We start from the raw sequence: 23,787 nt of genomic DNA, 5'->3' as shown, positions 1-23,787 counted from the left end.
ATAAGACACGACGAGGTTTGTGTGTCTAATGTAACTTAACCTCCGTTTAGAGTACAAGTTTTCTATTTTGTTTAACCTGTCACTGAACATCAGAACCAGAAACCTGGCTCCCTTTAAATCCGGATTCAAATAATTTGTCGCGGTCAGTTCCATACAAAACATTTATTGTGTGTTTATATACAATATCACCTCGGCACTATGTTTTGGGGAGAGACGGCACATTTGTAGCTAAACAATAACTTAGCATGCATAACTCTAGGCGATTTTTTTTTATAAATACAAATACAAAAATAAAGGCGGTATACAGTCTTGCAATTTTCCCATCGTTAAGGTTCAGAGAAATACACAAACAGGACTCGGTGGCGATTGACTAGGAATTGAAGAAACGTCGACAACCTGAGCAGCGGAACAAGAAACACAACTGGTTTCAAATAAATTTTCACGTCCAAACAAGGCTGTACAAGTCGAGCTTCTCGTTTTTTTATATTGGGAGGTGGGAGGGGGGGGAAGGACTTTGGGAGGTGGGAGGGGATAGGAGAGCTGACATTAAGAATAGCGCAACAGATAGCTGAGGGAGGCGGGGGGGGGAGCTATTTAATTTTCATCGCTGGTCCCTGATGTGACTGGTTCAGCTCGGCTTCCTCGTCTGAAGAGCACTCCGACGAGCGACACGTTAAGCTGCCGCCTTCCTCGTCGCTCTCCCTAAAGTCTCTCAGTCTGGAATGTTTATTCTGGTCGCTTTTTGTAATGTCAGTTTTCTCCTGAAAATCGTCCGATTTACTGTCGGCGGATTTCACTTTCTGCTTAACGGCCTCCTGTGCTGCCTGCTCTTTGGCTTTCTTGCTTCGTTTCCACTTCATCCGCCTGTTCTGAAACCATATTTTAACCTTTTGCAGAGAAAGAGAGGGGAGATCCAGATTTTAGAATGGTGCCAACGAGCAGTAGAGCTCCCAAGTGTTTAAAATACTGAGTACAACTCAAAAACTACAAGGTACAAGAACATATAAATTTGGGAGGGAGACACTGTAAAAAAAAATCTCCCCTGTTTATAAACAACTGCAAAAACACCATTCTGAATTAAAATTGGGAGCAGTTTTGCCAACGTTCTGGTTTCTCTGATAACCCATCCCCGCTGCAGTGTGTGTGTGTGTGTGTGTGTGGCTCCTACCTGTGTCTCTGTCAGCATCAGGGAAGTGGCCACCTCAAACCTTTTGGGCCGGGAGAGGTACTTGTTCAGTTTGAACTGCTGCTCCAGCTCCAGTAACTGCTGGCTGGTGAAAGCTGTTCGCGGCCTGCGGCATTTGCCCAGCATACCGGTTTGTGTTTGTGCTGGGGAGGAGGAAAACACACAGCAGGAATATAAGAGACGGACATCCCATTAAAACATCAATATTCCCCCCACCCTCCCGCCACCCTGTAGGTACAGAGCGACACGGTGGGAAAAGTAGCAAACCCACAGGAAGAATTTTCTTGACGTTCTTATCCGTTTGTGGTTTGATGTGGTGGGCGGTGTATTGACACGGGTTTTGTGCCCACCGACTTCCTAAATTGTTTAGTCTTTTTCTGCTGCTTTGTTTCTTAAACAGTCCTTTTTTATATATAAAAATGAAAACAAAATCGCGTTTTACAAAGCCAGACATGTCAGGCAACAAACCGATACCAACGATGCACCATTTTAAACATCCATTCGTCAATTAAATTACACCCCCGTGTAAATTTTGGTGGGTTTGTTGATTAGTCAAATTGTTCTGCGATTGAATTGCGTTAGATGTTTTGACTATTGTAGCACGTCCCAAGTAAAATTTCAGACCAAGCTCTCATTGATTTTGTTTTCTTTAAAGTCACTTAGTGCCAAGGGTTTAAAATGCTGTGTTAGTTTAGTTGCCAGGATTAAAGGTACGGTTGTTAGTTTAGCTCCAGGGTTTAAAATATAATGTCAGTATAGTTTTCCTTTTGAGAAAGCAAGAAAGTTAGAGTTTGGAAACATCATAACGCCGTGCGATCTATATATAGTCAGAGAACATTATCGAAATGTCGGCTGCCCGGCTCCGGAGCCATTTGTTAAATTCAATTATCACTGACAGTACACAGTGCCTTTTAAATGGACACAACTCTGCCCTGCTTTAGTGTATTAAAGGTATCCTATTCGCCTGCGATTTCAAATAGTTTCTTTCAAAGGACTAGTTGATTTCCCACAGGGCTAACATGTGCCAGACAATAAAACGGGACAATGGGTGAGGGCGAAATTAGCTCCATCTCCCCAGGGAAAGTTAATTGGCTCTACTTAGTGAGAACGCCCACCGTTTACAGTCAATCCTTCTAAATACCAATATAAGTCAATCCTTTAATTAAAACATCACCGCCGACTCATACACAAGGATTAAACATTAAAAGCCGTACCGATAAGCACACCTCAATCCCCACATTTGACATCTGTAGATTGGCTATCTACTGTATATTAGAATTATATATTAGGCTGTCTACTGTATATTAGAATTATATTAGGCTATCTACTGTATATTAGAATTATATTATATTAGGCTATCTACTGTATGTTAGAATCTACCGTGTATCACATTCTACAAACAATATCACCCATTGCTGACTTATGAAACTATTGCCATTCCCATATCAACATTAATGTCAGATGTCCCAGATTAAAGTTCAGGTTTTGAATAAAGCGCGCTGCTTTCTGACTGGATTTATTGTTACTACAAAAAAAATGCTGATTTCACCTGGACTGGGGAAGGGGGGCAAACCTAATACGCAGAAAGAATTGGTGTCATTGCGTGCGTGCTAAAATCAAGTCGTTTACAAAGGCTGATAAATAAGGCACATGTTGGATTTGTCATCTCATTGTTGCCGGGTTTGCATAGAGGCCGCCATTCACAGTGTGTAAAAAAGGGTTAGAAATAAAAGGCGCTATTTACTGCCCCATCTCGAACAAATCTGCCAAAATGGCCAGGGACAAAAAGCCCACTCACTCCTCTGCAAACAGCAACAGCGCTGAGATTTTTAACACCACGTTGCTACTTTCCAGCCGCCTATTATCCAGCCATTTCGCTTCCTCTCCCCTTATTTAACCACCGCCGAGACCTTGTTTGTGATTTGCACCCTGAGGATTTTTACTCGTTTCCTAATTAGTATTTTGTCTCCTCTGGAATTTTTCACACACGAGGCAAAAGAAAAAAATATATGCTGCTATCCCAGTAACTAAACTTAATGTTCAATTTCAACGTGAAGACACTGTAAACGTCAATACATTGCAGCAACTAAACACAGTGTTCAATTTCAATGTGAAGGCACTATAAAACGTCAGTACATTACAAAACCTCACAGGATTCACCACTATTTATTTATATAAGTGTCTTTGCATCGTATCCGAGGAGGGGTAATGTAAGATTAAAGATTGAATACCAACAGAACCATTGTTGAACCAAAAAAGTGACATCGTTGCTTTTCAAACTTGCAACCGAAAATGCTTTGAAGGTTTAAACCAAATCGCGTGTGTTTTTTTTTTGTGACTGCGAGTTGGGGATTTTTTTTAAGTGTTTTCTTAGAACAGTGTGCAATCGCCTGTCTTCTTGTTGCGATTTTCTTATTTAATTCCATTTTTGTGTGTGGACCTGCAGCCAGTTTACAAACGGCCCCACTGCCCAAATGGCGGTTTACACACAGTACTGTTGGGATAATTGGCCCGTAGAATATCTCCAACTTGTGTCGGTGCCTGTCCTTTTCCTTAATGTCTGTTCTAACTGAAAATTCGCCGATCTGATGGGAGCAAGCTGTCTTAATTCCTGGCGTTTAGAAGTTAAAATCCCCATTGATGTTAATTCATTAGTGTCACAAGTAGGTTCACATCAACACTGCAAACATTAAATCTCTTTGATGAATTTGCACAATGGTCTCAACTCTTTGCAATTAATTATCAGATTTATTTGGGGGGGCACCATTTATTGGAGTTGTGTAGAAGTCAAGGGAGCACTCACCGTTAAAATCAGGCATCTTCGGTAACATCATTCCCGCGGTGGATGCTCGGAGCCACTGGTCGATCTGGAAAGTGCCGGCCGTCACTTTGACGGGCTCGGAGTGATGGCTGCTGGCGAGCTGGGGGTAGGAGTACGGCAGGGCGTTGGACTGGCCCGTCAAGGCCGAGTAGGTGTAAACCGGGTGGCCGTAGAGAGCCGAAGCCGGGATGGCCCCGTGGGGATGCAGGGCGGTCACGCCGGGGTGCTGGTGGACGCTCAGGAAGCCGGGCTTGGGCATCAGGTTGCCGAGAGTGAAGCGTGGCGGTGACGGGCTGTCAGTCCGTAAGCAGTCGCTGGCGATCGGGTGCTGCTCCAGCACTGGCGGGCTGGCCGTGGAGGAAGGGGCTGAGGTTACCAGAGGCGAGCAAGTTTGCGGTTTGGGAAGGTCGACGGCCAGGAGTGCGTCGATTCGAAAATTTTTGGATTTTTCCATCGGTTTTTTTAAAATTCCAAACTGAAGGGGGTGGTGAAAGTTGGAGAATAAAAGGGAGGAGAGAAAGAATGGGGCTCCTTTCCCTCTTCCCGGTGAGTTCTTTGCTGAATTTTGCCAGCCAAGTATAGAGTCAGCTCCACCTTCAGCCGCTATTTCACACTTCTTGAAGCCCCTAAGCTCTACCCATTCGGTCTCTGTCTCATACACAGAGATGTGAAGGAGCTATTGGTCACTTGGCTGGAGCTCTGCTCCCTCTCCCCAGGTTGGACCTGGATATTCCCACAGCGCTCCTGGTCGGTTCCCCCCCCCCCCCCCCCCGCTTGCCTATTGGTCAACGGGCGGCACTACGGGCAGAAGGAAGGCTCCTGATTGGCCCCTCTTCCAGAAACGACCCCACACCAAACGCCAATTGGTCAATCCTTTGCTCACCCATTCGCTGCTGTCATCACCATTACCCGGGAAGGGGGAGGTGGGGGGTACACCGTTTGTTATTGGAAGAGATAATCTACTTCATTCAAGTAATTAAAGGTGTCAATTCTGTTTTGCTCCTTTTGAGATTTAAGCTCCAGTTTTAAGTGCCTTTGAAATGTGCTCACTGGAGGGATGCAAGTTAATGAATGAACACAGAGCAGAGAGAATACAATGTGCAAGAGGAATAACTCCCTTCATGTTCAGTTTTATGTTTCTTCACAGTGTAACGCATCTTTTTAATTCCCCCCCCCTCCCAGGATCAGTGTCTTAAAATTTAGATTTTCAGTTCAGAAGTGGGCCAATTAACAGGCTACCCCACCAATGTAAAATGAGTGGCGATTCCAGTGTGTTCGCCAAGGTCTGATCAGTTCGTCTAACAGTTTGTGCACCTGTGTTGACTGAAGGTATTGTTATCCACACCTCCGCCACCTCCACCGCCACCACACCCCCCACCAAAAAAGTAAACATCTACTGTGTGTTTTATCTCTGTAAAAAAAAAACAGATTGTAGGTAACTCTGCAATGTGATTTGTTTGAGGCTTTCGGGATTTCTCTAAAATTACAAAGGGAATCCTTCCCCCCCGCCGAAGTTATAAAGAGAGAATGGGGCAGACACTCCAATTGTGCACACGGACATTAAAAAACGGAGAATTTGAAATTAGAACAGTTGGGCGTGTGTTGCCAGTTGTAACAGTCACAAATGCTTCGTTATCAAAATATGACAATCACAAGTAATTGCAGCAATGCTGGGATTGGCATTAATCATCCGTGGTGGTATATGGAAGCGGCTAGCTTAATGTATCACATTTTAAATTCTCTTTCTGGATTGCTACTGTAAGATGAATGATAAACCGAATCTTCTCCCCCCCCCACCCTTCCGATTGAGAACGATTTCACTAAAGAGGGGGGAGAGAGAGCGCATTTAATCCTACATTCAATATTTCATAAATTAAAGCGTTCCCATTGACATGGAGCAGATTCTGGTGGATTTCCGCATTAGCTTCCAATCCAACGCCAGGTTAGTTTTACAATTTGGCATGGAAATCTAAGATTAGACGCCGAGAGAGAGGTTAAATATCAAACTAACCTGGAATTTCGAATCCATAATCACTCCCACATAAACCTCAAATAAAGAACGGCTAACAATATATTAGATTATGAAGAAGTATTATGCAATGTATGTTTTGTTTTTAAATGAGATATCTCTAGATATTTGCAATGAACTTTTGGGCGCAGGTGTGAGACAGAAAAAATGCATTGGGAAAGTACAGTCGGGAGAAATATAGTTGAACGTATCAGGTGTAACGCCCTTGCTTAACACTCGTTTAATCCCTAATTCACAGTCACATTATTGTTACATAAGATACATTGCAAGCCCAGAAGAGAAGATCCAATTCGTTCAGTCGCCACATTAATTTTCCGTTTCAGTTTCAATCATGATTGATTCTGTCGACCTCTGAAGCAACATCCTTGATGCACATAAATACACTTGCTAAAAAAAAGAATGCTTGAGGAAGAGGCAAATTCATTGATAGTCGGAACCAAGCATCGCCATTCTATCTGATGCGGGCAAGTCGTGGATTGTGATGTAAAACTGTCCCTAATATTCCGACGTTGAGTAACAAGATTGTGATGTATAAAGGGGATGGTGATGAATGGTAGCCCTCCTGCCTCACCCCCAGGAGTCAGCTTACGTGGCCCAGTAATAATGGGTAACTTTTATGGAATCAATTTCTTTACAGAGTGCACCCCGCAGCCTCGACGGCCTAATCAGGCAGCCTCCATTTAATAGATGAGCGGGTCACGATCTGAATTATTGACACCCGGCTCTCCGTAACCTGTTTCCCAATAAAGCTGATTACATTTTGTCAATTCATCAGCTAACCCACTCTCACTGCGACTGCATCAAAGGCTTATTTGCTCAGGGGAAATCAACAAGGCACAGATCAAAATCATTTACCTTCCCGAGACATTCTGGCCATTTCAATCCCCCTTCCGTGAGTTGTGTAGTTCCATTTTAGCCAGCGCTTTAAAACAAAAGATCCTCGGCTGATGCATCGAGATAGACAGGGACAGAGAAACACAGAGCCATAGCTCTTAACAATATAAATTTCTGAAACGGTGTCGGTTTAAAAGTTTATTTTGTAAATTACTTCTAAATTGTAAATTTACTTCTTATAAAGATATGAGCAAGAACAAAGGAGTGTATATTTGTAATAGTACCCTGACGCAACGTAGGTCTGATCTAATGTAAGTAATATATATGACAATGAAAGTGAGTCTGCTTATTGTGGAGCCAACAGGTGACTCTGTTGAGGAAGTGGTGATCAGCGAATGGGAACTTCATCCTGAGGAACAATCAAGTTTCGTCTCTTTCCTGTAACACATTGTAGCTCAACAAATGTCAGACATAATACAGCGCCAAATACATAGATAATATAGTATCCAAACAATACGCCCTTGTACCGCAACACAGGCCAAATACTCAATAAAGATATTCAGTAGAAAGGGTGGGGAATATTCCGGTGTGTTACAGAGAGTTACCAATAAAACAACTGGACAGTATTAAACGGCAACGTTGAGACTCCAGCCGCCCCTGCTCTCTCTCTCTCTCTCCCTATTCCCTCTGCCTTCCCCTCTTTTTCCTCTCTAGACTTTTTCCTCTTTCTTCCCAGTGCCGCACCCCCTCCCACTCGCTGTCCGCATGTTTAAAAGCAAAGCGTTGAAGTAACAAGTTGAACCCGTCCAAATTCAAATATCAGAAGGAAATAAAAGAAATGAATCAACAAATCCGGGGAACGCACAATCTCGACAAACAGGTATATCGCCCATATTCGGTAACTTCAAATGGGTATGTCTGCAATCACTTTGAGATATATTTGAAAGGTTATGTGCCAATTCTGAAAACCCATGAAAAAGGTTCACATCTGTGGTGCTTCTCTGGACATGTCTTGCTGATTGCTACACACTGGAACCGAATGTAGCTAATGTAGCTAGCATTTAGCTTTTCACTGTTTTCGTTGTGTTAAATTTCACCTCTTTACGTTACGTTCAAATTATAATACCTAATCGTTTATTTTGTTTCAAGATTCTTCTAAAAGAAATTAGCAAATCATTCATAAACTTTAATGTATTCGTTTACCAGCCATGTTAAACTAAAAACCAAGTATTATCACTGTAATGTTTCATTTGTAAACAGGTGTACACACTTTTTTAGAATTTAGGATATTCCCTCAGAAACAATTCGTGTCGATCCTCGTAGGTACGAATTAAAATAATTAATGACAAGCTGAATCCTAAAATGTGTCCAGGCCATTGTGTTGGATGACGAAGAATAGCTTCAGTTCTATCCCTTCTTAGCAGGCATATTGTGATATTACATTTTAACTCTACAAGCTTTCTCGTATGGGAGTTTATGAAAACCTGACCCACACCACAACGCAATGAAATAGGTTTCCGCTGAGCTTCGCGGCCGATAGCGAAGCAGTTAAAATCGCGCAATTCTCAAGCAACACCCCCCCCCCCCCCCCCACCCATCTGCCTACCTTTCTTTATCACGATAACTCAACTCCTTCAGATGGACGGTGGGTTGAATGTCCCAACTACATGAACGAAATAGTAATTGTGGTGCGTTCGTGCAAGCGGGCTACCGGTGTGTTAGTGTTGCCGTTAGTAGCGAACCCAGGGCGATTGTATTCGCAAATAATGTTTATCCCATGACACTCACATACACACAAAGACCTGGATTCATCGTTTTTGAGTAGAGCAACGCTTTGCTTTCCTTTTCTTTATTCCCCTCTGTGCTACTCCGTATTTCTGATCAGATAAATATGTTCCCCCGCACATTAAGCACAGGATTCTGATGTGGAAGTGCTCCTGATAGTGAAATATGAACAATTTTCGTTCATTCGGGTCCGGTAGGCAGCATTCAGGCACAAGAGAACACGTTCGAAATGCGACGGCCACTTCATTAATTACTGCAATAAGCCACGTTGGAAAACGAAATCAAGATTCTACAATCCAGCCCCCGCCCCCCCCCCCCCCCCGCCCTTTCTCTCATTGTTCACAAATACATCATTTGATAGTCTATGGGAGATTGCAGTTGTCTATTCAGTCGAGGCAACAAACACATTCGTGAGAGTTTCCTTTGACCAGAGATGCAGGGACAGAGAGCGAGGTCACTGAACGGGCATCAGTAGCAGGAAACGTGCTTCCCAGGTCAACTACTGAGCACACTCAGAACCCCCTCTTCTCCATGCACCACGATTCCTTTACCTAACCCCACTTCCACAGGACTCTTAAATAAAGCACTTACAGCGCCCAGAACCCCATATTCAGAGTGTGCAAGTCGCGTCGTCAAACGTAACATCGACTCCAAACTCTCAAATCATTTTATATTACAAAGAGATGAATACTGTGTATGTTGAACTAACTGTGTTTTAAGGCAGCATTATCAGTTTGGAATCTCACAACGACTTATTGACACAACACCCACCCAGTACAACGGTAACAAAACAGTCAAATATTAATTGAACTATATTTGGAGAGGGGAGGGGACTGTCCAGAAACAGTTAATTGTTATTAGACAGAATGAAACCTTCCCCTGTTCTTTTCACTGATAGAGCGTGGATGGGGAGAGCCAGACAACCTGAAGGGTATTTACAAATTACATACAGCAGATGTTCCCAGGATTTAATAATACAACAGTTCTTAAGTGTACAACGAACCCATTCTTTAGAGACTCTTCGGTTTGATTTGAGTGACACCTGGATGATAAACAAGTAGGCCCAGGTTTGGCAGTTTGGCTCTTTTCCTAGATTTCATTCCTTTCCTTACATTTTCAAATCAAGGCAAGGGGCTGGATGTGGGGGGCAGTCAGTGACTGGTGACTCTGGCTAAAGAATGCTGGACTCGCACTGTCTGCGTTTAAAAGAATGCAGTGGTCAGCAATCCTGACATGAATGGCACACCTTTGAGTATTTATCTATCTATATATATAAATATATTGCACAGTTTTTTTTCTCCGGCCTCTGCCATCTCTTTTACACGCGCGGGTTAAAAAAAAATCCTCCGCCCTTTCGGGGGCCTAACACCTTCTGTTGAGTTTAATTTCATTAACCATCCTCTGATTATTTCTATTAAACCCAGTGATATATGAAGCCATTTAGCGCCGCCGCCGCCAGCCATCAGCCTGATTTACGACCTGTGATTCGCTGCCGCTCCAGATGAAAAGTCTGGAGAAAAATTAATTTCTCTGCAATTTGGATTAAAGGGGACGAGAGGGAGAGAGAGTGAGAGAGAGAGAGAGAAAGAGATGGAGGTGGGGGTGGGACCCTTTTTCCGGATCCTGTATCCCTAATTACTTTCACAATTAACTGAAATACAAATCAAACTGACAAATTGTCCAAGTTTATATTTAATTAGCCACTCAGAATTGATGCGTTATGAAAAGGGAATGAAGGGGCGAGGACCTTATTCCAGGCGCCCTCTTTTGCCGCAATAAATTAGCCAGGGGAAACGAGAGCTTAAAATGGGCCTTTTCTTAATCATAAATCTTTTATATAATTATTTCTCAAAAATAAAGACATGATGAGCGAATCATAATATCATTACACGATTACGTTAAATGCATCCCAAAGACCAGGCTGAGAGCGGTGATTTAGTGGGAGAGGTCGATATCCTTTTTAATTCCATTTCTATCCGCCGCTCAGATAGATCCACACATGCCGCAGTTTGCAGCACCATTGTGGCTCCCCTTCCCCTCTCTCATTGTCGACAAACAACAACACAAATCATTAGTGAAATTGGGCGGTGTGCAACACGCAGCGTGACTTTCCAATCCAAACACCTGTACGTATCGAGTGAGTTTTATAAACTGGGGAACAGGTGGCCAGAGGAAGAGGGAGGAATGTTTGTGTTTTTTTAAAAAAGACACAAATGACAGATGCGCGAATATTTTGAATGTTGTAAAATGGGTTAGGAGTCACTGAATTTCCCCATCAGCTCCAAGCAAGAGAGTTCGTGAACTCGAACTCTTATTTCTCTCCCGATAGATGCCGGAGATTTTCCAGCTTCCCCAGGACTGTTTTCAGATTCCAGCACTTAGAAGAGGTGAATATTTCACCTATTCTAGCTCAAACCTCGCTGCTGTTTGTAACAAGTGGCGATTGTTGTGTGTATTTTTTTAAAATGTGGGTTTCATATTTCGGATTTGTCTGGGCAGGTAGGATAAATAACCTCCGTAGCCCCAGTTTGACTTCGCAGCGACCGCTGAAGGTACCTGAATACCCCCACCAGTGTCAACAACAACAGAGACATCAGGATCCAGGCGATGCCAGTGCACTCGGCAAGGAAGGTCTCGATAAAGAATGCTGGCCAGAGAATCTCAGGATCGTCCATATTTCCCCAGCGGAAGTATTGACCGGCCGACAGGACAGACAATGTAATTCTCAAATTGAAATTCTACATGTGTGTGTATACATATATACACCGCATCATTTTAATTATTATAACGCAGCTCTTGAGAAAGTAGACATTAATTGGGATAATCAGCAGACACAAGGGACGTTTAAGTTACCAACCTTTCCTCCGCATAGTTTTAGATACCACGCTGTTGTCCCATTACCTTTCATCTTTCCCTTATGACGTCAATTTTGCTCCTAAATCATTATTGATAGGAATATTTAATTTCAAACCTCAATCCTGTTTTTTTCCTCCCTGTCGGATGCTTAAATGGAGTTATCCCAGTCAATTAGACGTTTCATTGCAGAGAGTACCTCGATTTTGGGAAGTTTTATTTTGATTCGATTTGATTTAATTTATTATTGTCACATGTAGATGCAGTGAAAAGTATTGTTTCTTGTGAGCTATACTGACAAAGCATACCCTATATAGAGAAGGAAAGGAGAGAGTGCAGTGTTACAGTCATAGCTGGGGTGTAGAGAAAAAACAATATACGGTTCAAAAGGCAGCAATTTCACAAAGGTACATTAACTGTTTGGAATTGCAAATTGCGAGCACCAAAAGGTATGATGGCCTCACATAAATTTTCACGAGTTATGTACCGTGGACTGAGTACAGAAACACGGGTATATAGATCTACTTTATCGGTTACTATGTCTTTTGCTATAAGGGACTTAATATAACCATCACAAAACAAAAATTTATACCAATATTCCCATGTTAAGGCATTGACTTAACAAGAAAGGAAGCGAGGAAGGCACATCCTTTATATATGGAACATACAAAGCTAGTGCAATTCACCAAAATAAGACCTGTTTCGATAAATATTTGCCAAATACCGAGGTGGCCAGTGGTTCAAACAGAATTACTATGGTCATGGAACCATACAGTTTACTCGTGCCGGCAACGCAGATCGAACAATATCCCCTGAGGCCATCTCGTTATAAGTTTAATCACTCGGGAGAAAAAAACAAAATGGATTTACCTGGAATTAAATCAACTGCTTCGTGCGCCTGGAGTGATCCATATTTTCTGGAGTTTCCCCTGTTGACCCAACTCTTATATTTCATGCCCTAGAGTACAAAGTTCACAGGGGGAACGCTGCACGCCTCTTCTTTGCATAATTGATATAGAACTTTAAACTATATTTCAGTCCAACCGCACTTGCTCAACTGTATACTTGTGTGGCGGCCCAGGTTGTGCAATTCATTAGTCCACAATTGACAGGTATTTTGATGTTTGCAAGTTAATATATTCAGTACCTGAAACGTAAATCGATTTTCTTCTTTCAAAAGAAAAACTGGGGAAAAACAAGCCACACAGGAAGGTAGTAAATAGGTAAGCAGGAAGAAACGGGGAGGTGTAAACAGCAATTCGTGTTCAAGTTTAGATAATAAATAGATTGTACAGAGATGAGTTTGAAATTCTATCGGTTTCTTTGTTTTGTCGATGTAACTAGACACTGGGTTTGGGATTGTGTTTGGTACATAGGGGCAGTTGTGAACTATTTAGCTCTCCCAGCCTGTATCGCCGTTCAAAGAGATCATAGCTGCCTTTCCCCTATATCCCTTAATCCCTTTGGTTACCAAAAAATTATCAACCTGAGATTTAAGATTTAGCTGATGGGGCGAGAGTCCAAACCTTTATCATGCTTTCTGCATAGGCGTGTTTTTTAAACAAATTCAGTCCCGAAAAACTGAATTTTTAGACCAGGTAACAAATGACATGGTATGCCACCGTAATAAAAATTAAATTACCTTCGATGCCAAAACATTGAATGCATTCAGGAGGCGGCTAGATCTCGCACTTGTGGCGAATGGGATCAAAGGTTATTGGGGAAAAAGCAGGATTAGGCTATTGAGTTAATGAATGGCGGAGCAGGCTTGAAGGGGCAAATGGCCTTCTCCTGCTCCTATCTTCTATGTTTCTTGTCTTTCTTGACCTGTCTGCAGTCTTTGGAATGGATGACTGCACCATCCTCCTCTAATGTCGGCTAGCTCCGCTCTCTCTTGGTTCTGTTTTTATCTTTCTGATTATACTCAGAAAATTACTCGCTTTTTTCCCCCTTCCCAAACCATTACTTCTGCTATCTCCCAAGAATCTATCCTTGTTCCCCTCTTATTTTTCATCTATATGACATTGGTGACATCTTCCTAAAACAAGCCTTAGTTTACACACCTAACACTGTCAATACTGAACACACCTTCACCTTTCTCGACATCTCCACTCTTCCTAATTTATCTGAAGGGCATATCCAGCATTCAATATTGAATGAGAATACTTTATTTTTGTCACTTATGGGATGCGGGTGTCACTGGCTATGCCAGCATTTACTCACCATTCCTAAGTGCCCTTGAGGAGGTGGTGTTGAGCTGTCTTCCTGACCCACTGCAGTCCATATAGGTACACCCACAGTGCCGTTAGCAACAGAGTTCCAGGATTTTGCCCCAGCGACAGAGAGGGAATGGTGATGTATTTCCAAGTCAGGATTGTGAGTGACTTGGAAAGGAAATCGCAGGTGGCAGTGTTCCTATGTGCCCACTGTTCTTGTCCTTCTAGATGGTTGCAGTCATGGGTTTGAAAGGTGCTGTTGAGGGAAACTTGGTGATTTCCTGTTGTACACCTTGTAGGTGGCATATGCTACTGTGCTTCAGTAGTGAGGGGAGTGAATGTTGAAGATGATAGATGGGGCATCAGTTAAGTGGGCTGCTTTGTCATGGATGATGTTAATTTTCTTGAGCATTGGAGCTGTACTCATCCAGATGAGTGGACAGTATTCCATCACACTCCTTCTAGATGGTGGATAGGCTTTTGGGAGCCAGGAGAATTACTTCCCACTGAATTCCAATTGTAATTTTGCTCTGGCAGCTACAGTATTTATATGGCTGGTCCAAGTCAGTTTCCGATCAATGGTAATCCCCAGAATGCTGATAGTGGGATATCCAGCAATGGTAATGTGATTGTATGACAAAGGGAGATGGTTCAATCCTCTCTTATTGGTGATAGTAATTGCCTGGTACTTGTATGGTGAGAATGCTACTTCCCATTTATCAGCCTAAACTTGAAAGTTGGCCATGTGGACACAGACCACTTCAGTATCTGAGGATATCTGGGGAGCCATGGACAGTGCTGATCACTGTGCAATCATCAGTGAACATCCTCACTTCTGATCTTACGATGGAGGGAAGGTCATTGATGAAGCAGTTGAAGATGGTTGTGTGCCTTGGACAGAGGAACTCATACAGCAATGTCCTGGAAGAGAGATTATTGACCTTCAACAACTACAACTATCTTCCTTTGCGCTAGGTGTGACTCTAACTAGTGAAGTTTCCTTCTTAATTCTTATTGACTTTGGTTTTGCTACTATGGAAGTGGAACCTATGCATGACTTTGTTACTTCTAGATCGACTGTTCCAACACACTCCTGGCTGGTCATCTACATTCTACCTCCAAACCTCTGCCCATGTCTTAATTGACAACACTCCCATCCCCCCTTATCCCTGTGTCACTGACCTCCAATGGCACCTGGCCAGGCAATGTTTTAATTTTCAAATTGTCATCATTGTTTTCAAATTCCTCCAAGGCCTCACCCCTTCTGCTCTCTGCAATCTCCTCTCGCCCTTAATCTGCCTCTTGTGGAGTCACAATTTTAACTGCTTCACCATTGGTGGCTGTGCCTTCAGTTGCCTAGGCCAAACTCTGGATTTCCTGCTCTACCTCACTTTCCTCCTTTAAGAATCTTCTTAAAGCCCTACTTCTTTGACCGAGCTTTTGGTCTTCTGATGAATATCTCCTTAAGTGTTCAATATCATATTTTACAATACTTCAGTGGAGCATTTAAGACAATTCACTATATTAAATGCACTGTATAAATATGATTTTAGTTGTTGCGAAAATTATTTCTTGCCATCTACCCAATTTGTTTTGCTTAATATCTCAAAAAATGATATGAAATTATTGCTTAAATTTCAGAATTACAAGGAACACAATCCTAGTTAGTGTAATCGCTCCTTATAATTTAACTTTTGGCGTCTAGGTATTTACTCTTGCAAATCTACGTTGCACTCTCTGCACGACCAATCTATCTTTCCTAAAATGTAGTGCCCAGAATGGTTCATCATGCTCCAAGGGCTGAATAATGATGGGTGAAGGGGTTGGGGGGGGGCGCAGGGTGGTGGTTGTGGCAGCCAATACTCAACCCCCCCCACTTCCCTCCTCTCGCAAAAAAATTACATCAGTGTGAAGCCAACTGACTTCGTGCCATTTAGTCTCCCCAGTGTAGAGGAGATGGCATTGGGAGCAGTGAATACAGTAGACCAAATTGAAGGAGGTGCAAGTGAAATGTCGATTCACCTAAAAGAAGTGTTTGGGGCCCTGAATGGTAAGGAGGGAGGAGGCAAAAGGACAGGTGTACACCTTCTGCAATTGCAAGGGAAGGTGGTGTGGGAAGGGAATGGGGAGTTGGGCTTGATGGAGGAGTGGAGCATGGTGTCACGGAGGAAGTGGTGCTTGCAGAATGCTGACATGGGAGGGGGTTGGTGACTAAGGAGAAGATTTGTTTCATAATGGCATCATGCTGGAGTTGGAGGATAATCCTTTGAATGTGGAGGCTGGTGGAGTGAAAAGTGAGGACAAGGAGGACCCTATCATGGTTCTGGGAGACAGGGGAATGGGTGAAAGCAGTGGTGTAGAAAATCGGTCAAACCCGATTGAGTGCCCTGTCAACCATAGGGTGGGGGAAACCTTGGTTAAGGAGAATGCGAGACATGTGTTCAACTAAATGTAGACTGGATGACTGCTTAATGGAACGCATTGGCTCAATCTACAAACAAGACCTCAAGTTTCCTGTCAATTGCCATTTTAACTCAGTACCTTGCTCTCATGCCTACATGTCCAACCTTGGCCTGCTGTAATGTTCCAGTGAGGCCCAGTGCAAACTGGAGGACCAGCATCTTATCTTCTGATCAGACATGTTACATCTTTTTAGACTCAACATTAAATTCAACAACTTTTGACTGTGATCTTTCTCTCCATCTTTGCCCGTTTTTTTAATCCAAACATTTTTTGTTCCAACACAATCTCCTCTCGCCTTCCCCCACTGGGCCATCTATCACTTGTTCTTTAGTTTTGCTTTCATCAAGCACTGACCTTTGTTCTCCTATTAACACTTTCTGCTATCTTACTTCTATGCCACTATCAGTGCCCTCTATAGCCCTTCACACTTCCATTAACATTTCTGTCTCATGTCCTATACACCTTTGTTGCAATCTCTCCTGGCTCCCACCTTTCACTGACCTTCTACCCTTTTCCAGTTGCTCCACTACATTTCTCCTTCTCTTTAGATCTGAAGAAGAATCATATGGATGTCATACATTTTTCTCTCTACATATGCTATCAGATCTGTTGAGTCCTTCTAGAACTTTATTTTTATTTCAGATTTCCAGCATCTGCAATATTTTGCCTTTATATAATTTACCTTTTTACAAATCATGTGGGCTCTCAATTATCAGCTGAAAATGTCCCTTAAACCCTAGTAATTTCCCTACAAAAAATGATGGCTAGCTGGCTTATGATTTTTAGAAAATTATTTACAGAATGAGGGAGTCACTGGCTGGACAAGCATTTGTTGCTCATCTCTAACTGCCCTCCATTTTAGAGGGCATTTGAGAGTCTATGGCATTGTTGTGGATCTGGAGTCATATGTAGGCCAGATCAGGTAAGGATGGCAAATTTCCTTTCCTGAAGGACATTAATTAGATTTTCTGGTTTCCCTCTCTCCACATACTTAACTAACAGTTTGACACATTTATTTTTCAATCTAATGAAAAATTCCCAAATCAGTTCTGCAATGTCCTCACTACTTATTTTAAAATCAGTGTCAGAAACAGCATAGGGGAAAATGGTGGTCTGATGGTAGTGTTTGCTGGGCTACTAATCAGGAGACCCAAATAAATGCTTTGGGGCATGTGTTTGGATCCTGCTGTGGCAGCTGGTGGGATTTTAAATTCAATTAGTAAATCTGGAACTTAAAGGTGGTCTTAGTAACACTGACTGTGACAACTACCATCGATTGTTGCACAAACCTATCTGGCTCTAAATATCCTATAAGGAAGGAAATCTACCATCCTCACCCGACCTGGTCCATGTGTGACTCCAGATCCACAGCAACGTAACTGATCCTTTACTGCCCTCTGAAATGGCTTAGCAAGTCATTCAGTTCAAGGGCAATAAGGGACGGGCAATAAATGCCCATATCCACTTTTGTCACTCCATAGTGTCATTATTTTCTTCATGACTGTTATTTTGATGTTAATTTTGGTCCTTCCTTTCTGATTCAGTTTCAATATTGTTGAAATTTTTTGCATACTGACCTCTTTCTCACTGTAAATACTGCTGCAAAGTAATTGGTAGCATGTCTACCATTTCTTTTTTTTATTGACAGTGTCACTATTATCTGTGTTCAACTGATCCACATTGCTCTTTTTCCTACCAGTAAAAAATGTGCTGATTTTGATATTCCTTCCATGTCTCCTTTTGTGTTCCTTCTTGTAGCAGTTTTATCACATTTTTCAATTTTTTGTACCTACCCAGTTACCAAGATCCACGTATAATTTGAATTTTGTATGTTTTTTCCTTTGGTTGTATTTGGTTCTTAGCTCTTTAGTTGTTCATGGCTGTTTGTTTTTGGCAAGTAGAGTTCTTGCTTCAAAAGAATATAAACGGGTCCTGTGTTGTATTGAATTCCTTTTGAATGCCACACACTGTCATTGTACCCATCAAATTGCCCAGTTAACTGTGGACAGTAAACAGGCCTGGTAGCATCTGTGGAGAGAGAATATATGAATTGGGGGCTGGAGCAGGACACTCAATGCTTCATGCCTACTCCGCCATTCAATAAGATCATGGCTGCTCTGATTGTAACCGGATCTCTCTCCATTTAAATACTACACTGTTTTTCTATTCTTCCTGTCAAAGTGAACAAGTTTACATTCTCCCACATTGCATATAAACATTATTGGACAATGGGTTTGGATTACGTAAGGATTAAGATACAGAACTAGGTCATTTGGCCAAATCAACCCATGCTGGTGTCTTTGTCCCACTTGAGCCTCCTCCTCCCGTCTTTTCTCATCTAAATCTACCATCATAACCCTCTAGTCCCTTCTCCTTAAATGAATCTCTGCCATTCACTTCGACCACATTCTCAGTAAGTTTTGGGTAAATAACCTTCTCTTGAATTCCATACTGGATTTCTTGGTGCCTATCTAATGTTGATGGGCTCTAGTTATGCTCTTCCAGTCAAGAGAAGCATGCTCTCTAAATCCACTTGATCAAAACATTTCATCATTTACTGACCTCCATTAGATCACCCCTCAGCCTTCATTGTACAAGGGAGAGGAGACCCAACCTGTCAATGTGCACTAATGCATTTCTGGTTTCACCCTTATAGTCTTCTCTGCCCCCTCATCCACATTATTCTTCTGGTCAGAAGAATGTGACCAGAATTGCATATAGCATTCTAAGTGTGACCAAACCAAGGGTTGACATAGCTTAGCATAACTTCCCTAATTTTCAATTCAGTCCCTCTAGGCATAAAGTCTGGTGCTTGTTCTTTTTAATGGCATGGCTAACCTGTGGTGTAACCTTTAGTGATTGGTGTATTTGTATTTCCAGATCCCCTTGTCCCTCTACCTCACTTAGACTTGCATCTTTCAGATAATAAACAACCTCCCTATTTCTCCTGTTACCACCTCATATTCTAAGTGCTGAACCTTGTTCCTATTTGGCAGGTTTATTAATCCTCTGGTAATCTGATAGTATATTGTAGGTTACTGGGCATTGGGTTTGGGATTATTTCTAAGAGTGACTGGATGATGCGGTTTGAGTTCTACATGGATGTGAATGTGGAATCGGTTTCAAAATTGATTTAGAAATGGCTGGGATTGCATCTTTCAATGAAACCTAGTGGGCAAAGAACTTGGAAGTTGTGTGGTGAAGTGAGAAGCACTGGGTTTCTAAACAGATGTGCAGGTGACTGGACAATGGGGTTGAAACTGGGAAGTGCCTGTGGCAAGCTGAACCTATCAGTCAAAACTCTATTCCCTTTCTAAGAAGTGCAGGACAAAATAATAAATTTGTTTTCTTAGCAACTGAAGGATTCCTGTCAAATTTGGCTAGGATAAGCATGATATGTTCCACTTCAGGTGTGATTCAAAAGACTCACTAGGGAGCTTTTATCAAATAAATTTTATTTAAGAATATAGTTAGCATTCTTGCTGCAGCTGTATAGGGCATTGGTGAGGCCGCAGCTGGAGTACTGTGTGCAGTTTTGGTTGCCGCACTTATGCAAGGATATTTTGGCCTTGGAGGGAGTGCAGAGGAGGTTTATTAGGCTGATACCGGAGTTGAGGGGGTTGAGCTATGAGGAGAGGCTGAATAAACTAGGCTTGTACTCGCTAGAGTTTAGAAGAATGGGGGGAGATCTCACTGAGACATATAAGATGATGAATGGGATGGATAGGATAGAGGTGGAGAGACTCTTCCCGCTCAGAAAGGACAGTAGGACTAGGGGGCACAGCCTCAAGATAAAGGGGGGGGGCTGTTTAGAATGGAGTTGAGGAGGAACTTCTTCACTCAAAGGGTGGTGAATCTCTGGAATTCTCTGCCCGTTGAAGTGGTGGAGGCTGCCTCGCTAAATATTTTTAAGATGCGGGTTGATGGGTTTTTGATAAGAGAGGGGATTAAGGGTTATGGGGAGAGGGCGGGAATGTGGAATTGAGCCACGACAGATCAGCCATGATCTTATTGAATGGCGGGGCAGGCTCGAAGGGCTAGATGGCCTACTCCTGCTCCTATTTCTTATGTTCTTATGTTCTTATATAGGGAGCAAAAATTAGCAATAACCTTGATCAGTTTGAGCAAAAACAAAAGAACCACAATAATGTATAACCCTTAACCAATATATATCAGATGTTCCAATTAAAACTGAATTCTAAAAGGAAATTGTCCCCCATGAGGTGTAACTAGGGGAGGCCCATCATTCTGTCTCACCAGCATGGACATAAATTTTGAACTCCTTTCTGTTTTTACTGCAGGAGGAGATATTATATTGCTTACATATGTGTGGGGAATCTCATTTAAAATATCACAGTTAATAAACAGTTTTTTAAGTTTAAAGATTATTTATTAGTGTCACAATCAGGCTTACATTAAAATTACTGTGAAAATCCTCCAGTCGCCATACTCTGACATCAGTTTGGGTACACTGAGGGAGAATTTAGCATGGCCAATTGTTATGTTTCAGGTTAGAAAATCCAAAGTGTGTTATGAAGCCCGCCTGAATCATAATTTTTGCATCTTGAATTTGGTTAAGATAAACATGATATGTTCCACTTCAGGTGTGATTCAAAAGACTCACTAGGGAGCTTTTACTTAAGAATATACTTAACATCTAGGGAACAAAAATTAGCAATAACCTTGATCAATTATGAGCAAAAACAAAACAACCACAATAATGTATAACCCTTAACCAATATATATATCAGATGTTCCAATCAAAATTAATATCCGATAAACAAAACTCTTCAAACAGATTTATCACTGCAAATCTATAGCTGACATGTTGGAATCCATTTTCCTGGATTGAATGTTGATTTCAAATGATCTTGAAAATTCAGAGCAGTTTATAATCAGTTCAGCTCCCCAAAACATCAAAGCACAGATTCTTTACTGCAGCATGGCAAAAGCCTTTCTTTCAGCTAACTGGTAAAATTTTTGAAGCAAAACAGAGGAAGAGACTTCTTTTTCAGCTTGCTTCTAAGACTGCCTCTAACACTGTAGCCAAAACAAAACTGAAAGCTTAAGATTTTCTGTCATCTGACTCCTTCCGGCAACGACATCACCTAAGGCTGTGAGCATGAATTCAAAAATCTCTTAAAGGTTACACTAATATCACACAATGCACCTAACCAGCACGTGTTTCAGACTGTGGAAGAAAACCACAGCATCCAGAGGAAACTCATGCAGACATGGGGAAAACATACACACTCTGCAGTGACAATGACCCAAGCCAGGAATCCAACCCGGGTTCCTAATGCTGTGAGGCAGCAGTACTAACAACTGTGCCAACGTGCTGCCCCGGTTAGGAGACAGTGAAAATAATGTTGCTTGTGATTAGCAGAAACATAAGGGAAGAACTCTATACAAAAAAGAACAAAGGGTACAAATAAGGCAGGCATTAGGGAGGGCTCAATAAGGTCATATTAAGAAACACTCTGGGAACAATGATATGACCTGGTTTGTCAAAGTGCTTTGCTCTTTTAATATGTGAGAGAATCATTTTGCATATTCATACACTTCACAATTTCATTTTCGAGATCCAATCTTCAACTCATCAGTACACTTGCAAGTATTAAAAACAGGCCAACAGAGTAGCATCACTGACAATATATTAAAAAGCATTTCACAAAAAATAATCGTGTATCCATAACTTTGCTCAGCGTACAATGCACAGCCTGTTTGAAGTTGAGGATAAAATTGAAATGGAGAGTTCTGGGAAGAAATCTAACTTGTAATAAATGAGCAGGAACCTGGGGCAAATGTATCAATTAATTAATCAAAATGTAACTGTCATTTCTCAATCTACAGCCCCTCCAGACCTTCTTTTTACTTACTTCTGCTCTAGTGAAGTTCAGTGTTTTTCCTAGTGGGTGTGCACGTTTGGTGGAAATGATTCTTATTACAACCTCAAAAGTCTTCATTTCATTCATAAACGTAAACATATAAGTCAAAATAAAAATACACCTAGCTTAATAGTAATTAGGTAACCCTAAATCCTATGAGTAGCGATATTCCAGACATGTGAACCTATTTTTTGCTATTTCTAGCAAAATGGTTAACACATTCTTTGCAAATCCATTTTGTTTTATTGCTTCCACTGAACATAATCAGACTGGGAGAATCACAAACTCCCCAGGCAATAAGACTAAGGGAATCTCAAACTTTCCAGACCATCAGACTATGGAATCACAAACTCTCCGCTTAATCAAACTGACGGAATCACAAATTCTCCAGATGATCAGATTGGGGGAATCACAAACTCTCCAGATAATCAGATTGGGGGATTCACAAACGCTTCAGATAATCAGATTGGGGGAATCACAAACTCCAGATAATCAGACTGGGGGATTCACAAACTCTCCAGATAATCAGACTGGGGGAATCACAAACTCTCCAGATAATCAGACTGGGGGATTCACAAACTCTCCAGATAATCAGACTGGGGGAATCACAAACTCTCCAGATAATCAGATTGGGGGAATCACAAACTCTCCAGATAATCAGACTGGGGGAATCACAAACTCTCCAGATAATCAGATTGGGGGAATCACAAACTCTCCAGATAATCAGACTGGGGGAATCACAAACTCTCCAGATAATCAGATTGGGGGAATCACAAACTCTCCAGATAATCAGACTGGGAAATCACAAACGCTTCAGATAATCAGACTGGGGGAATCACAAACTCTCCAGATAATCAGATTGGGGGAATCACAAACTCTCCAGATAATCAGACTGGGGGAATCACAAACTCTCCAGATAATCAGATTGGGGGAATCACAAACTCTCCAGATAATCAGACTGGGGGAATCACAAACTCTCCAGATAATCAGATTGGGGGACTCACAAACGCTTCAGATAATCAGATTGAGGGAATCACAAACTCCAGATAATCAGACTGGGGGATTCACAAACTCTCCAGATAATCAGACTGGGGGATTCACAAACGCTTCAGATAATCAGATTGGGGGAATCACAAACTCCAGATAATCAGACTGGGGGATTCACAAACTCTCCAGATAATCAGACTGGGGGACTCACAAACGCTTCAGATAATCAGACTGGGGGATTCACAAACTCTCCATGTAATCAGACTGGGACAATCACAAACGCTTCAGATAATCAGATTGAGGGAATCACAAACTCCAGATAATCAGACTGGGGGATTCACAAACTCTCCAGATAATCAGACTGGGGGACTCACAAACGCTTCAGATAATCAGATTGAGGGAATCACAAACTCCAGATAATCAGACTGGGGGATTCACAAACTCTCCAGATAATCAGACTGGGGGACTCACAAACGCTTCAGATAATCAGATTGAGGGAATCACAAACTCCAGATAATCAGACTGGGGGATTCACAAACTCCAGATAATCAGACTGGGGGATTCACAAACTCTCCATGTAATCAGACTGGGACAATCACAAACGCTTCAGATAATCAGATTGGGAGAATCACAAACTTTCCACGTAATCAGACTGGGAGAATTACAAACTCTCCAGATAATCAGAACTGGGAGAATCACAAACTCTCCAGATTATCAGGTAGGGA

At 42.0% G+C, this 23,787-nt stretch overlaps 1 protein-coding gene across 1 annotated transcript; it reads right to left on the bottom strand.

Annotated features, from left to right (window-relative positions):
• Positions 1-590: 590 nt before the first annotated feature.
• mnx1 (motor neuron and pancreas homeobox 1) lies at positions 591-4,461 on the bottom strand. Its single transcript, XM_080214730.1, has 3 exons — positions 3,990-4,461; positions 1,169-1,329; positions 591-887 (listed from the first exon to the last, which is right to left on the bottom strand). Exons 1-3 carry the CDS (start codon positions 4,459-4,461, stop codon positions 591-593), a joined length of 930 nt encoding a protein of 309 aa, XP_080070856.1.
• Positions 4,462-23,787: the final 19,326 nt, after the last annotated feature.

The sequence above is a fragment of the Carcharhinus amblyrhynchos genome, chromosome 2 (assembly GCF_965287045.1).
Source record: "Carcharhinus amblyrhynchos chromosome 2, sCarAmb.v2.hapA, whole genome shotgun sequence".
Lineage (NCBI taxonomy): Eukaryota > Metazoa > Chordata > Chondrichthyes > Carcharhiniformes > Carcharhinidae > Carcharhinus > Carcharhinus amblyrhynchos.
The sequence above is the reverse complement of the archived record's forward strand: the minus strand, read 5'-3'. Positions and strand labels throughout refer to the sequence as shown.

Excerpts from the sequence above, each read along its gene's own strand:
- mnx1 (XM_080214730.1), bottom strand. The coding sequence starts at position 4,461 with ATGGAAAAATCCAAAAATTTTCGAATCGACGCACTCCTGGCCGTCGAC. Across the intron at positions 1,330-3,989 it reads GAAGATGCCTGATTTTAACG|CACAAACACAAACCGGTATG; the intron begins GTGAGTGCTCCC and ends CCTCCTCCCCAG. Across the intron at positions 888-1,168 it reads TGATGCTGACAGAGACACAG|GTTAAAATATGGTTTCAGAA; the intron begins GTAGGAGCCACA and ends TCTCTGCAAAAG.